This window comes from Podarcis tiliguerta (genome assembly GCF_965153285.1).
Source record: "Podarcis tiliguerta genome assembly, chromosome: 2".
NCBI lineage: Eukaryota > Metazoa > Chordata > Lepidosauria > Squamata > Lacertidae > Podarcis > Podarcis tiliguerta.
Window position 1 is genome coordinate 48,650,237 of NC_139535.1, and position 17,103 is coordinate 48,667,339.

Genomic DNA, 17,103 nt, shown 5'->3' on the forward strand with positions numbered 1-17,103 from the left:
ACCCATAGGGGAAGGGCCACTGCTCGGAGCAACAAGTAAATATTGTTTATTGTTATATATTTAAATATTGTGTTATCTGTTTGGTTATGTGGTATAATTGTGGAAAAAACAACAACAGATAAAAGGATCGCAGTTTTACACTTGGCTAGATTCAAAAGGATACCTACCACTTTGGGTTTGAAGGGCGGTTCCACTTCCCTCTTCTCAAGTGCTGCCCAATTAATTGCTTTGAAGAAAGAATGATCTCGGATGTTTCCAGTTATTCCCAGTCGTCTTGTTGGATCCCTTTCAAACAACTACAAAATATAATGTGCATCCAGCTTCAGTTACTTGGCTTGCAGATCACATTTCTGATAGAAACTATGACTTTAGCTGCTGTTCAGAAAAATAAGACGCTGGACTCAATGGAATCGATCTAGGGCAGCCACTGTGGCCAGTTCTAGTCACTATTGTTGGCAGCTGCAAAAGCTGCTTTGGATGGGAAGAAGGGGTGGTATGTATGCCATATGACCGCCCAGTTGTTGTGTATACAACATAATCTGCAACAAGGGGGCATATTATCACTAGGCTGCATGTGACAGTGCAACAAGACCCTCCAGTCCTGTAGCTGGTTATATAATTACTGATTATTTCACAAAAATCTTTGCCTGGAATGCAGGGCACTTAAGATCTATTACTAGCTTAAGATATTCTCCAGGCCCCTTTCCATCTTCCCAAACAGAAAAACGATTTAGCCTTAGCAAGTGTATACCTTCTCTAGTATATCCTTAGATTCCTTGGTAATCCAGCGAGGGTAGTGAGGTGTGTCCACACGGATTGACTCAAATAACTCATCCTCATCATCACCATGGAAAGGAGATTGTCCAATAAGCATTTCATACAGCAAGACTCCAAACGACCACCAGTCCACGGAAAATGTGTATTTTAGGCCTTGCAGGATCTGTTGTCGATACAAGAAAACAACAATGTAAAATGCAATGGGAAGCTTTCCTAACTCCTCAAGAGCTGTACAAATCAGGATTTTGGCTTTTCACAATTTAAAGCAATTTTTTCCCTCAGTCCTTTTATCACATTCTCAGTCCTTTTATCAGCATGAATCACCTTTGATTTCATTGGCTGCATTGGGACTCAACGTTAAACTATTTACTTTTGAGTTTACAGGGAATGAGATGTGGGCTGTCATGTTTTTGCCCACCATGTTGTGGCAGATAGTAACATCCAATTGGGTTGAACAAGTTTACCTGTACTGAACATTCTGGCCTGAACCCATAATACGTACCACTATTTCAACTGTGGTACAAACTGTGAGCTTGAAGAACCTAGGAATAAATAAACTCAGCATATAGATGGCTCAGGTGTAATTTTCTACTCAGCGTATGGTCATTCCCTCTCATACTGGGTTCCCTAAGCAATGTCTAACTAGGCTTTATCTAGAGCAGGGGTGGGAAATCTGTGAACTTCCAGATGTTGGATTCCATTTCCCATCAGCCCCAGCCAGTCTGGCCAATGGTCAGGGATAATAGGAATTCAGTAACATCAGGAAAATCAAAGATTAGCAACCCCTTCCTTAGGCGATAACATGGAACACTATTAATTATATATTCAGTAAGCCCACAACTTACATGTGGGTTATGTTCCATGCACCTAAAGCCAAAATCATGTATAGTCAAAACATTCTGGGTGCAATGGCGGATGAGATAGCCAGTCTTTTTCCCCAGATGCTTGCCCCCTTTTAAAAAATTACTAATAATAATAATATTTGCCACATGTGTAAAGTTGAATGCACACAAGTTAATTGTGGACTTAATGAATTCTAAATGGCTGTTTCAAGAGCTGGTATGTTACGCATGTATGTTCCTTACTTCAGGCGCTATGTAGTCTGGAGTACCGCAGAAAGTTGTCGCCTTGTTCTCACCAAACACATTCTCTTTGCACATCCCAAAATCAGCAATTTTGATGTGACCTTCTTTATCAAGCATCACATTGTCTAGTTTCAGGTCTCTGTGTGAAAAAAATAAAACTAATCAGCACAACCATTCAAACTGGACAAAAGCACCCCAATGACTCAGCAATTGCATCCACTTAAAGGTATTTGCTTTCAACCTCATAGGATACTTTCAGCATTAATAAACAGTTAATGGCATGTCTGCCAAAGTGTAGAAGATACTGAAGTTGGCAGATAAGTAAACAAACAAATTTCCCCAATTTTTTTTAAAGGAAAACTAAGGCAGAAGAAGGGCTCCATGTCAAAAGCATGAATTAAAATAAATCCATGGGAAAATGAAAATTGAGCCTTTTGAGGTGGAGGCGCTATGTAGAATCCTTAATGTGTCTACCCTGGGGTACAATGAAATTTTGCATTGGCAACAAAGGCCTTCACCTCTAAATGATTCTACAAGGTGCGTTATTTATCACGTTTGCATCCAACACAGAAATACTGAGTTTTAGTCACATATTTTCTGTTTGCCTCTGGTGCATAAACCATTTGTTTTAATTTATACAGATCCATTATCAAGCCACATTAACAATAGTTCATTGCATTGTGCAATTAATTCTAGCTTTAACCGGAGGGGCAAATGCTGCAAAAGAGTCAACAAGCAAACCTCCAGCTACAGTCTGGGTTCTATCCTACAGACACGTGTTCATCATTTGCACTCTGGTCTTAGACAGCAGCCATAAGAACCAGTTGCCAATAAACTTAAAGCACACTTCCAAAAAACTTACTGCCAAGAAGCCAGTAGCAGAGAATTAAGGATGCATGCAATCAACAAAAACTTACAAAAGTTTAAAATACCATACCTTAATGAAGCTTGATAACTCTGTACTGAAATATGTACAGGAGGGTGGAAGAAACGGTATTTCCCTACCCACTTTGGACAACTTTCCCTTTTTAGAATGGCTGCAACATCCAGTTAATTCATTGCTGAGATTAATTAAAAAGCTTTCTGATTAGTTAAAAAGCTGCTCTCATTAACTGAGCAATGCCTTATTTATATATTAGTAAGTACTTATTTTTAATAAAAGTGCTAGGCATTAGCCTTGAAAATACATTCTCAAATAGGATAGAGCAGCTTTTCTAAAATGTTGCCTGGTGCAACACACACACACACACACACACACACACACAGGCATGTACATATGCATAACACATCTAAAAACAATGTGCTTCCCCCCTTTAAACTGTTTTATTCATGTGCAAGTTTATATCCAGCAATTAACTCTGCAACAGCCCCAATCTCTAGCCGTTTGCGTTTAGCATTGTACTAAAGCGAAAGGCTGCCAATAGCTGTTACTGGCCAGTAATGATATCATGAAAGCCCGTGTTTCATATGACATCAAGAAATTCTTTCCTTGTTGGCAGCTGAATTCCCAAGAGCAGCAACCATTGCCAAGGCACAGTCAACTGCCATTTCTCATCATGAAAAATTTAGACAAAGCTTCTGTAGAAGCACACAATACAGCTCTATTTAAGTTCAAGTTAGCAGCCCTCCCACTCACAGGACTGATACTTGTAGATTAAAAAAAAAATTCCTTCATATTATTTGCATAACTACTTCATTCTGTAAAACAGGACATTAACAAATAGCTAACTTGCAGTTTCAGAAAATGTTGCTAAATATAAAATGCTTCAGAGTTGCTTTCAAACCGACTCTTAGATGAAAGCTAATAGGAGACTGAGTGCAGCTTATGAAACTGTAGCCCGCTTAGTACAGTCTTCAGATCTGGTGAACATGGCAGAGATTTCAAAACGAGGCATCACTTGAAGATGTCAGCCAAGCCTGAGACTTGTGGGCATCAGTCTGTCTACAAGTAATGTTATCGTATGAATTGTGTCGTCAAAGAACATTTCTGCATTTTATAGATAGGGAAAAGACGCCGGTAACATAGACAGATGTGAATTCTCTCTGCCTCTCATGAACAGCCACCCACTGAGGATGCTGTCTCCCCTTTCCAGGATTGTATCCTGGATTAATTACTATCAATCTCCTTTGGCACTAGAAGGAAGACAAAATATCTCAGTCTTGTGTCTAAGTGCTTGGCAATCAAGAATGTGAAACAAAGGGTCTTTTGTCTAATGTAAATAACCTTTCTTTATTCATGTTGCCAAGGAGAAAAACACAAGAAAACAATTCTATATTGGCCTCAAGTGCTTGCTGAATTGCTTCTTTTCAACACATTTGGAATAAAATCAGATTTTTAATAGGGAACAGTTCCTTGTAAAACACTCTGCTTGTCGGTTAATGACAGAATCCACCAATTCAGGACGTAACTGTTGCAATGTTTTACAAGGCTTACCGAGGTCAATCAGCACTCACCTATAAATAATGCCTTTGCTATGAAGAAATTGTAGGCCACACAGTATTTCGGCTCCATAAAACCTGAAACACAGTAAAAACACTTTAAATGGAGGGATTAATTTAAATAAAGTAGGGGCCTACTGATGATGTAGTACTTCATTTTCTTTTGGTTACTTTTTCAGAAACCTCTCACTTTCCCCTTAGCCACTAAATGCTGGAGAGTTTGTCTAACATCCTAGGATACAGCTTAAGTTGGAAAAGGCTATTCCTAAGTCAGCTCCTTCCACAAGTATACTTCTTGGAAATCTAATTGTTCCCTTTAATACCTTGGCAAAACTGAGCAAGGCAACGGTGCCGTAAAGCTAAGCACTTGTGGAGGTGCAACAATCTGTGATATGAGTAGAACACTTGCTGTTACGTTGCATAGGTGCAGAAGCTAAAAGCACATCCCATCTTAAACAGAAGGGCAGTTTTAGAATCGGGCACACAAACCTTGCCACAACATTATGTTATCAACACTTACGTAGCTCTGAAAAGATCAAAGCGGCCTTTGTCCTGTATATGGAACATTAGGTCTCCGCCATTAAGGAATTCCATAACGAAAAACAGATGGTCCTGTTTACAAACAGGAAAGAACACAACATTAGCTGACGGATGTCACTATATACACAGTATGAACATGTTGTTCTTCAAGTGACTCGAGTCATATATTGGTGGCAGCCTCTGGCTGGAAATCTTAACAAGCAGCGTCAGACGTTTATTGATGTAGAAAACTTGTATGACACCCTTCCAATGCGTGTGCATTGCTTGTGAAGGCTGACAACAATTAAGCACAAGACCATTCCACAAAAGCCGTAAAAACAGCAGCAGATGACAACACTTTAAAAATGAGGTTATGCTGTGTAAAGATCATCTGCCTGGCATGACAAGTACTAATTGGAACAAGGAAGTTTTAATCAGTCAGTGAAAAACAGTTAAGAGAGGGGCCCAGAAAGCAATAACATGAGAGCATTGGTGGATTTCACCAATGACCCACCTATCCAAGCATCTTCCCCTCACAGTGGCCAACAAGATGCCTATGGGAAGCCTGGAAGCGAGGATCTCACAGGGTAGGTTATTCCACAGTCTGGATGCAGGCACTGAGAAGGTCCTTTCTCTCTTGTGGACTACTTGTGCCTCAGTCACAAAACAAGATAGAGAGAAGAGTCTTTCCAATAGATTTGGGGGTTTGGTATAGGAAGACATGGCCCTTGGGTATCCCAGACCCAAACCATTTAGACAGGAAGGGAAGACAGCTTCTCCTCTACCAGATTCCAGAGCCTTTCGTGAATCTATTTTACATTTCTGTATTTTGTGCAAAAAGTTGCACCAGGCTCATTTCTTCAGGAAAAGTTTTATTTTCATGTTGTGGCTATTTCAAGGTCCCTTCCAACTCAAACATGCATTTGCGAACCTTCTTAATAATTTCTAACCCTATATTTGTGTGGTGCTGGTACTACTGTTGCAACCCACCTTAGGTTAGGCTGCAACCCAGGAATGGGCCCCAACATATGAGCTGAAGTCCAATGGTGTCCATTATTTGTTTAATGGACAAATAATGCAGAGCCTGCAAATGGATACTTAAGGAGTATGCAAGAAGACACACAGATGTAATGATATGCTCTTTAAGCAAACATACTCTCTTCAAATAAGTCACCCACATATTTCACATTGCCAGTCACAGCAACAGGAAATTAAGGATTGCAGTGTACCTTTGTCTGAAAAGTGCAGTATAAATGAGTAAGAAATGGATTTTCCCATGCCAGTGCTAAGACCCGCTTTTCCACCATGGTGCATTCCACATCATCATCAATTAGCACCACATCCTTTTTCAAAGCCTTTACTGCAAAAAATTCATTCTTCCCTTTCAGTTCAGCAAGAAGTACCTGTAAAACAAAAGATTACTTTGGGATGCGAATTATGCTTTAGAAGCTCACCAGATGATCATGTCCTGGATTTGCCCCTCTGTGCAACAGTGGAATTAGACCTGATCAGAGTGCGAACAACACAATACCCTGTGCTCAGGCAAATAAACGTGTCATTTTGCAGCCTACAGTCATATGTGTGCATAAAAAGCAGAAAACAGTCTCATGGCATCCTGAGCTAAGAACTGAGTGTGACTGAAGCCTTCACGGGTTAGAATAGACATCAGGTACAGCAGGTGCTGCCTAGAGTTGGCCAACAAGCCATAAAAGTTTCCCCTTGTACCTGGGATCTCCTTCCCAGAGTCAAGCCAAGCAGCGAAAAGGCAGAGCACTAGGAAATGTTTCATTTCACAGCCAATATCAATTAAAAGCCACAACTGGAGGTGGGGATGTGGGGGGAGTGGAATAACACCTTTCCTCACAGCCACCAAAGGTCCCAGGCACCTGTCGCCTTGAGTCTTAGCCCCCCGGTCCCACTTTGCTGATGGCCTGAAGAATCACATGGATCACTTTCTCTCTCCCCCCCACACCATATAAGGCATTCTAGCAACATACAACCAGCAGTTTGGCAGTTGTTTATACATGTAAAGAAAATCATGCCCTACCAGTTGCCTACCTTTCCAAAGCTTCCTTTCCCAAGAACTTTGTGGAATACAAAACTGTCTATGTTGAATTTCCTCCTACCAGATGGTCGTGACAGCGAACGTCCCTCCCAAAGCTTATCATACTCACTATTATCTGTAAAAAGCAAAATGCAAATTTTTCTATTAGGACCAGGAAGCTTTACTCTCTTCTCCCTAAATGGCATGCTATTCTATGACTCTATGAAGTGTTGATGTATCACACTGACCATTCCATAAATCTGCTCCTGTCACTAGAGTGAAGGATGGAGGGAATGTATGCTGTCATGCATGTGCATGTATGCATGGAATTATAAGTTCCAATTCCATGCAGACATGAATTCAAAACAAATTCAAAACATCAGAGCTGCCTTATACACACACAGTTCTTGACTGGGTTCTTAACTAGAGGCCTTAATAACTGGAGTTTAGGGAAGCTGTTATATTTCTGCCTACACTGCTTACAGGGGCACGGAAAGGGGCAGATTTTATTTATATAATTGTTATGCCACCCTTAAGGCATACAATAAAAGTATACAAGCAATAAAAATATAAAGAAAGGATCTGGCAGAAAAGCTAAGGCCATTAATAATAACAAACCACATTACACTACATGCTGAAATGCATCTACAAATAAAACAAATACTTTTGCCTGGCGCCAAAAAAATGACATCAGCTTGTGCCAGTTCACCTTTCCTAGGAAAACAGTCCATAAACGAAGACTAGCTGCCAAGGCTAGCCTGCTCATGAGGCTCGGTGAGGCAGTTGTCTCAGGTGGGAAGCTAGTGGTCCTTTCAGTAACAAGCCAAAGGTGATTTCATAGGCAAGGAGATTCTGAAAAACTCTCCCCCACCAACAAAAGTTATAGTCAGATTGAATTATAGTTGAATTAAGTTGAGAGCTCTACACAATCTTTGTCTACGAATTAAGGCTCTCAGCTACAAGGTAGGATGCTGTAGTTACATGTGAAAAAGAAGTGTTGTGCATATCATTGCTTCTTGTCCATGTCTTTGCATAACTACTTTAAGAATAAACCATCAAACCAAGTGACAAAATATTGTTTGTACTATATGGGTCTTGACAAGTTTTAAATTTACATGTTAACTGTTAGAATTATGCATACACAATAAAGAAAAAATGTTTTTCACCTGTTGTATCACCACTCAAGGATTTAGGTTTTTTATCAAAATCTTGGTAAATTCCAACACTTTCTACTGACCCAGAATCAGATTTTCTGGAAGATTTCTGAAAAGAAACAATGAATATTCAGAATTACTTTATACTTAAATTAAGAAATGATTGCTTTTCACTAAAATAGCCAGGCTAAATATTAGTACATTGTTTGGCATGGTGTAAGGCATTTTCTTATGTAATATGTGTAGTATGTGTAGAAGAAGAATGGAGGATTTTAATTTTCCACTGGGTTTGTTGTCTTATTTTACCAGAACAGAGTGCACATGACCATTTTCTGCAAACCATTTCTGCAAACTGTGGGGACACAAATACAGAGAATGGGCACATGATGATGTGAAACATGCATGTGCCACAAGTGTGTACATGAATTCTTACACCGAGAGTCTTTTTGTGTATGCAAATTATACGCAAAGTGGCAAACTTATGTATTCTGCACATGATGCTTTTAGACACAGTTGTCACATTAGGAATTCATGGTTACCAAGCTGCTAAATCTGACAGTTTGTGAAACAGTGGCTCTTGTCACCAAAAGCTTCTCCCACACCCCCATCTTCAACTATGAAAACTGGAAATGGACTGCTGATTCTTATTTTAAACATTCGAACATTTGACTTGAATGTCTGTTTTGTTTGTTTGTGAGGTCCATGCCTTTACACAAAATATGGATCAGATTATCTTTACTTTTCTCATAAATTTCCAAGAAAACGCGGAAGTTAAAGACTGTTAAAGGGAGCAGGGCTCATTAACAGCACAACCTGCCCTGACCTGCAGTTCTGAGAAATTCCCTCCCTATTTTCTTGCTGATATGAGAGGGAAGAAACGCTGCAGGCAGCTTTCTAATGAAGCTACGAGTGCTGCCAAAAAACAGACAAATATCAGGGACTTCTTGCCTGACAATGACCTAAATGAGATCTGTAGAAATTTCCCTACAGCAAACAGTTATGAGGCTCTTGCTCCCAGTACTACTCATGAGGAGCCTGCCGGCATTGTGGATGGCCCACAACTAGCCTCGAGCCTGCGTATGAAGGAACAGAGGGAACAGACTCTTGAGTCCCTGCAAAAAACTTCACCTGAACTATCCCAGCCACCAGCCCAGTTAAATAAGGACCGTGAGGTACTGGAACTGCTAATTTGCCAGACTGAGCTGATAACACACACCATCACCAACTTATATAAAAGGCTGGATGGGATCGAAAAGAAGCTTGAAAATGTTTTTGGCTTGTTCCGCTGCCTCCCCTCACTTCCTCAGCTTAACAATACTGTAAACTCTGCACACCCCTGCCCAAGTGTGCAGGCCAACCTTGCACAAAAACAAGTGAGATGCCTGCCCAACCAAGTACAAAACTTATGTTTGCAACTCCAGATCAGCAAACTTGCAGTACTGGTGGGAAACCACCCCTTGAATTATAATAAATGGGCGGATAAACATTCGGTCATAAATTCCCTGACCCAACTGCTGGGGCGGGCACTTCGCCGCGCAGATATCGCGGACATCACATGGCTGCCTTCTGGACCTTACATGAGACGTATGGTTATTAACTTTAGATCTGCCCATCTCGTTGCAAAGATTCTAAAACTAAGAAACCATACAAGGAAATGGCACATTTATTTCACAAGGGTATTCACTAACCTGACCCGTACACCACTACGCACCAGGACAGGTGCTGTCTGTGACGATGCTGGGCCTGTGCGCCATAAAGAACAAATAGACAGGGGAATGGAGCAGGGGACCCCAAATAAGGGCAAATCTATTACCCCACAGGGAGTGGCAAGCCTGCCCGCAAATGACTTAATTGATTTCCTACACCCCCCGCTTGGTACCTTGGTCTCTACGTGCAACGAGCCTGACATTGGACTACCCAAGCAAGACCAGTCTGAAATGCTCTCGACCTCATATGCCTCGATGCCGGAACTGGAGGCTTCCATTATTCCAAGCCCAATACGCAACCAAGATCCACAGCTTTTGTCAATTTTTGACCCACTAACAGTACCGACGCAAGATACAGCTGTTGACCTGCTACCTGTACAGACTATACGGGTCGGCAAAACCCTTGCTCTCCAAAAACCTGCTGAACATCATATCGGCAACGATGCCATCGAAGATCCTCTGGGCCATATCAACCAACTGGCCCCTCGGTTAAAGCCATCACACTTACCTAGGGTCCAGCGACCTCAAACCTGGAACCACCAAGCAGGGCAGAAAGAGGAGGAGCCCAACTTAGGAGCCTCAAACCACCGGAAAAGAGATTGACTGCCACTATTTCCACCATCACCCTATTTCCACATTCTATCTTGGAATGTGGCGGGATGGCTATCTAAGCAAGGCGATGTCGACCTTCTGGATTTCCTTACAAAATTTCAGATCATATGTCTACAGGAGACGTGGTGTTTAGATCTCCATGCCCCTTCTCTACAGGGATACGAAGCCTTTGTTACCCCCGCGTTAAAATCAAATACCCGAGGCCGACCTAGTGGTGGTTTAGTCACTTTTATATCCACTAAGCTAAAGTGCAAGGCCCGGCAACAGCAGTGGGTGAAAAGTAACAATTTACAAATCTTACTTGTTTCTAGCAGGGAAGGAGGAGATTTTCTCTGCTTTAATTTATATATCCCTCCCATAGGCTCCCCTCCCCATTCGTTACAAATCTGGGAAGATTTAGAGCTATGTTTGGAGAAGGCTGAACTAGAACTCCCTGGCATGGATATCCTGCTGGCAGGTGATTTCAACGCTAGGATAGGAAATAACATTAATACGTACTGTTCTAAATCTCAGTTCCTGCCAGAGGCAGATTGGTTTATTCCCTGGTCCTCTGACGACAAGGTCTTGAATAAGGCAGGCATTACATTAATGGAGACTGCCTTCAAACATAATTTGTATAATTTGCATGGTACCCATATGGACAGGTCAGGGGGTTTCTTTTCTTTTCTTGGGCCTAGAGGTGCGAGCGTTATTGATTATATCCTGGTCTCCCCAAAACTCTTGGAGAGGTCACAGGGCTTCAGCACTTTCAATAGAATTGAGAGTGATCATCTTCCTATATCAATTTCACTAATTCCCCGTGGTTTGGAGGACCCGCAATGCCGCAATCACTGTGCAGACCCACCTCTAACTCTGGCCCTTCGTAGACGTAAATGGAACAGCGACCTGGATTTTAAAATCAAACAACACCTGCATTCATCAGACTTACTGGCCTTGAGAGACCAGTGTATTTTATCTAATTCTGACCCCTTTTCAATATTTCAGCAGGTCTCAGAGTCGCTCTTCCCACTACTTACGAGCTCCAATCCTCCCAAACAATTAAACAACTCGAGGACCTGGTTCGACAAAGACTGTAGGAATCTAAGATCTTTGCTTAGGAAATTACAAAATAAAGTAAAACAGGAAGGGACCCTGTCCTCAATAGAAAACCTGCACAGGTGGCGCTCTCATTATAAAAACACTCTAAAACTCAAGAAATTCCTATACAGAAAGGAACAATGGGAGGCACTTGACAAAGCGATCAAATTGCGGGACGACAAAAAATTCTGGGAAATTATTGCTCAGGGAGTTTCACCCAAAGGGAAAACTATAATCAACAGTATTTCACCCAACTTATGGTACCAACATTTCTCCCGGCTATATACAGCTCCAAACATTGCTAAACCGAGCCAGTTCCCTTCTCTTAAAAATGATCTATTAATGGGCTGGGATCCTGTTACCGAATTAGAATGTTTACAGCTAATTAAAACACTCAAAAATGGCAAAGCTCCTGGTGAAGATATGATTCCTCCTGAGGTGTTTACATTAAATGCCCAGTGGTGGGCTGCTTTCTTGGCCCAATTTTTTACGGTAATAAATGATACATGCAAAATCCCAGAAAACTGGAAACTGAGCCTGGTAGCCCCCATCTATAAGAAGGGAGACCCCCAAGACCCCTCAAACTATCGCCCCATAAGCCTCCTGGACATTGTGTATAAACTCTACACTCGCTACCTGCTAAATAAACTGGTTGACTGGGCTGACCACTCTAACTTGCTTAATCCGGAGCAGGCAGGGTTTAGAAAGGGCCATAGTACAACAGGCCATTGCTTGGTACTACAGACAATGATAGATAAGTATACAAAGGTACACAAGAGCAAACTTTTTGTGGCCTTTGTAGATCTTACATCTGCTTTTGACTCAATCTGTAGGGACAAATTATGGCAAAAACTATATGAGACGGATATTGATAGACGACTTCTTAATATACTTAGAGAGTTACATTCAGACACCACAGTTAAAATCAGAACCGGGATGTCAGGCAACTATACTGACCCACTGCCACTGGGGAAAGGGGTAAAACAGGGTTGTTTGTTAGCGCCGTTCCTCTTTAATTTCTATATAAATGACATTGTTCAACATATGGCAAAGTATAAGTTAGCAGCTCCCGCCCTGGAAGGCAAACATCTGAATATATTGCTATATGCTGATGACATGGCTGTCATGGCACTTACTCGTAGGGGCCTACACAGCATGCTGGAGGGGCTCGCAGCTTATTGTGCCCAAAACTCTCTAAAGATAAATTATGACAAAACAAAAATTGTGGTGTTTACTAGAGCTCGCCAGACATTCAGATGGTCTTTAGATGAACACGTAATCGAACAGAGACTTTCTTTTAAATATCTTGGTATCACTTTCCAAGCTACATCTAGCTGGCTTGCCCACTTCAAGACTGTAGCCCTCCTAACACGTAGGACAATCGGTGCTCTGCTCAGCTTTTTTTATTTGAGGGGAGGGCAATTGGTGATCCCGGCACTAAAAGCTTTTGTAGGAAAAGTGATTCCCCAGATGCTATACGGAGTAGAACTCTGGGGATGGAATCAGAAGCTGCTAGAACGGCTTGAAATTCTTCAAAACTATTATCTCAAGAGGATTCTAGGCCTTCCTCAAGGAACCCCAGCAGCTCTCTTGAGGGTGGAGGTTGGATTACCCTCTGTGTCTGCCAGGGCCCACTTAAGATTCCTACGATTTTACATCAAACTTGCAAATACCACAAACATCTTATTGGCCAAACAAGCCTTTGTATCTCTTCAAAAGAATACCACTTGGCGTCAAAACCTATCTGAGATCCTGGTTAGATACACCCTACCGGAGTTTAACACCCTCAAACTGTGGAGCCCAGACAAAGTTCGGGAATGGATCCTGGAGAGAGACGCTCTGTTAGATCTCACAAAAATTCAGAACCCAAGGTCCTCCCACTGGCTTCCCCGACTGAAAACAGTCAAAACCTGTGCCAATTATTTGGCGAATATCACCAATCCCACCCTTCGGAGAGCCTTCACCATGGCCCGTTTTCAAACCATTCCTACGGCCTACCTGACAGGCAGATATGCAAAAATCCCAGCAGAGCAACGTATATGTCTTTGTCATATGAGAACCCAAGAGGATCTCACACATTACATGTTGTATTGTCCCATCTATTCGGCCTTCAGGGATGCGATGTTACAAACTATTCCCAAATCAATAGTCAACTCTGAGGACCAAGTAAAGTTTTTACTGGTGGACGCTGATCCACGGATTTCTCACGTGGTAGCGGTCTTTGTGGTGAAGGCTATGAAAACTAGGGTACGGTTCCTGGACGAAACGGTGAGGTCCCTCCCATTGTTTTCCTAACCTGTTGCTGTATCTTCTTTCCTGAATGGTGGGGGTTTTTGGGTAGTCTCCTTGCTGGGATAGCATGGCATGAATTTTAGCTTACTTTTATAATCTTATTGTTATCTTTTAATAATGTTTTATGGTATTTTGTGTAAAGGCATGGACCTCACAAATTCAATAATAAACAAACAAACAAACAAACAAACATGAAAAGGTTCATAATAAAATATACCTGTACATTTTAATTAATAACAGAAGAAGAAGTTGCTAGATCAGACCAATGGCCCTTCTGTCCCAGCATCTTGAGCTTACAGTGGCTGCACAGTTGCCTGTAGAAAACCAGCAAGCAGGATTCAAGCACAAAAGCACCCTTCCCTCCTGTGGTTTCTGGCAACTCATATTCAGAAGCATTAATGCCACCAATTTTCAGGGAGGGGTATAAATAAATTATGATGATGATGATGATGATGATGATGATGATGTTGGGACCCCAGGCACAAGCAGCCAGCCAACATCACACTCCAGTCCAACAAACGAGAGTACCAGGACAGAGCATACCATGCAGGTAAGCAAGGGAAGGGAAAACACATGCTGTTCATGCCCAAGTTGAGAAATGCAGATTTATTGAATGTCAATAAATCTGCATTTCTAGAGACAGAGGCTGTGTTCAGTTGTCACGTTTCCAGTTTTCCAAATCAGTTTGGAGGATTGTGAATCAGCTCTGTGCCTGCTTGATTTCCCTACTTTGCAGCCCTAGTCTGGAAGAGTTGCTTACACCACTTTGTTGGTTTGGATTAAATGGCAGACTGTGACTTGATTAAACCAGAAAACCAGCTGCCCCCGCCTGCACTGGGTGCTATGCCCCCCGCAGGCGGCACGCTACGCCCCTGGGATGCACACCAGCCATGCCCCCACCTGCTCTCTGCCCCCCCCCCGGTGCTGGAGCATGAAGCTCCGCCACTGAATGTGTAACACAGGGTTTGTCCCTGATCCACCCGATGTCTGAATGCAGCCACAGAGTGATCACAGATGCACATTGACACAAGTGCCAATTTACAAAGGGGCATTTGTAAGGACTTTAGCTGTTCATCTGAACCTCTTGCTAAATATTGAGGAATATCTTACCACAATTCTGCACTTCATCTGAAATCCAAGTAAGCAAAGGGGTGGTTATATCCCCATCACTTAACAGGGTAAACTGGATGTGAATGTTACTAAGTGGTTATACATATGATACGGAATTTATCACTTGAAAATTATCATTTGTATTGACTATTAGATCATAAAATATGATATGAGGAAAAGGACTAAGCAGCATACCTGACTAACTTGAGTTAAAGCTTCTGCCAATAATTTCTGATTGATTCCACAGAGATTTGCCACTTTCTTCTGACATTTGTGGTGCACATTCATTCCACATTCTGAAGAAATACAGTTATGAACAGCATCAGTATAATGCAATTTATAAGCACAATTGATGAATCTACCATTTTTACTGTGATCAGTTTGCTCACTGGCTCCTTTAACCGAACTGAGATCTGTGTTTGCCTTTCCCCCATTTTTACTCTCAGGATTAAAAAGAAGCAAACATTACTACATGCATTAAAAAACCCCAAGAAGAACAGCATTTGGTTTGGAGATCATCTATTTCTTTTCACTTGTGAACACAGTTGAAGGTTGTCAAGTTGTGTTTTTTTAAAAAAAAAAACCTTTAGAAAAGACAGACCATGCACATTCTTTTCTGTTTAACTCTTACATACAGTACAAGCATATACAGTGGTACCTCCGGTTGCGAACAGGATCCGTTCCAGAGGTCCGGCCAGATCCTAAGGTTTTCGCAATCGAAGGAGAAGCGGTAAACCGCTTCTGCGCATGCGCGCACAGCGAAACACCTCCGGGTTTGCTGCTTTCGCAACCCGAAGTTTACGTTAGCCAAGGGTAACGTAAGCCGAGGTGCTACTGTAATCACAGCACTGATCCCTTCCCTCTTAAAAATTCCCCCTAGCACAGCTATTTTGCCCAAGGCTTGTAAAGGCCAAAAGAAACAGACTGTACCTTCACATTTTAATCCTTGCTTAACAAGTCCCCAGAGAAGACTACCACAATGATCACAGAAGGTAGGACTCATGTAGTTGTAAACTTTGAACCTGTGAGGCATATCAATGTGGAAGCGCTCCTTCTGAAACTGAAGACACATTTATGTTGGGGGGGGGGGAGTAAAGCAAGTATTTGGAGATTTCTCTCACACAAGATTTTCAAGGAGAGGGAACGAGAAATCCATTATTTATCCGATCACGTAGCCAGAAGGTTGACACAAGCAACAAGTTGAATGAAATAAAAAAATAAAAACTAATTTATAGAATTTAACATATTAGAGACACTGCCCACAAGAATCCTAAATAAAAACGTATTCTAAAACGTCCAAGAAAAAGTCTCCATGGACAGTGTTGTGTGTATACTGTGCCTGAAATGGCAAATCTGAAGCACAGTATCCTGCCCACTCATTCACACACACTGCGTTTCTTTAGAGCAGATATATCTGCAGCCACAAAATCTAGGAAAACATCAACACATGTGGGAAATGACAGGTGAGCCAATGAATAGAGGAGTTTTTGAGCAAGTCAAGAAGAATGCCTTTATTCTGACAAATTATGCAAAACAAGGAAGCATATGTTTTTTGTCTCTTTCAACTCAGGAACTTCTTTGTGCTTGGTCAGACAGACTTAGGGTAGTGATTGCACAAATCCCTTTCTCCCAGGGTAAGGGAACAAGACTGCATAGTTCCTTAAAGACTTAAAAAAAAATTCTCTGGGGCCTTTTGGATAACTTCTGCTGAACTGCAGGACCTGGACCAAAAGACAAAACTTTAAACTGAACAGCAATTTGCTTAGCTGCTCAGACCCACATGTTGTCTTTTCTTGCCTTCCCACTTGCAAAAAATAAATCACATTCAAGATCTCTGATAACTTGATTCTTAAGAAACAAAATAATAGGCAAAAGTAAATAAGCATGCCAAATTTACATAATATGTGAAAAGCACACATCTGGTTTTCTTTACCTCTGCATGTCCTTTTTTTGTACACACAATACATACTGTGGTTAATGAACATATAAAATGTTTTATTACTTACCATTGTATCTCTGCTGTTCGCTGCAGTACCAGTACATCTCCCAATGATTTTATCAATGCATTTTTTGTGAATAGCAGCATTACATTCTTCAGAAGAGCAACAGGAATAGAAAGATACAGGCAGTTAAGTTTCATGGAGGGAGATATATATAAAGTATTCTACACAAAAATGTTATTTTCTCTGATTTCCATTTATCAGTTGTATGATAGTTACAACTTTATATACATCAGTAGAAATGATACATTGGAAAGCTTTTACTATTAGGGTTGAATTTTAAATATA

The 17,103-nt window shown here is 41.4% G+C and overlaps 1 protein-coding gene across 4 annotated transcripts in view; it reads right to left on the reverse strand.

Annotated features, from left to right (window-relative positions):
- The window catches only part of PRKCD (protein kinase C delta), a 58,761-nt gene that overhangs the window by 1,915 nt on the left and 39,743 nt on the right, over positions 1–17,103 (reverse strand). For all 4 annotated transcript variants that reach the window (XM_083429134.1, XM_083429132.1, XM_083429135.1 and 1 more), the window contains exons 7-17: positions 16,822–16,907; positions 15,746–15,875; positions 15,011–15,111; positions 8,031–8,127; positions 6,879–7,000; positions 6,050–6,223; positions 4,822–4,913; positions 4,317–4,379; positions 1,863–2,001; positions 752–940; positions 168–296 (exon numbers count right to left, since the gene is read on the reverse strand). In XM_083429134.1, coding sequence (XP_083285260.1) covers positions 168–296; positions 752–940; positions 1,863–2,001; positions 4,317–4,379; positions 4,822–4,913; positions 6,050–6,223; positions 6,879–7,000; positions 8,031–8,127; positions 15,011–15,111; positions 15,746–15,875; positions 16,822–16,907 — 1,322 coding nt within the window. The remainder of the gene's footprint in view (positions 1–167; positions 297–751; positions 941–1,862; positions 2,002–4,316; positions 4,380–4,821; positions 4,914–6,049; positions 6,224–6,878; positions 7,001–8,030; positions 8,128–15,010; positions 15,112–15,745; positions 15,876–16,821; positions 16,908–17,103) is intronic.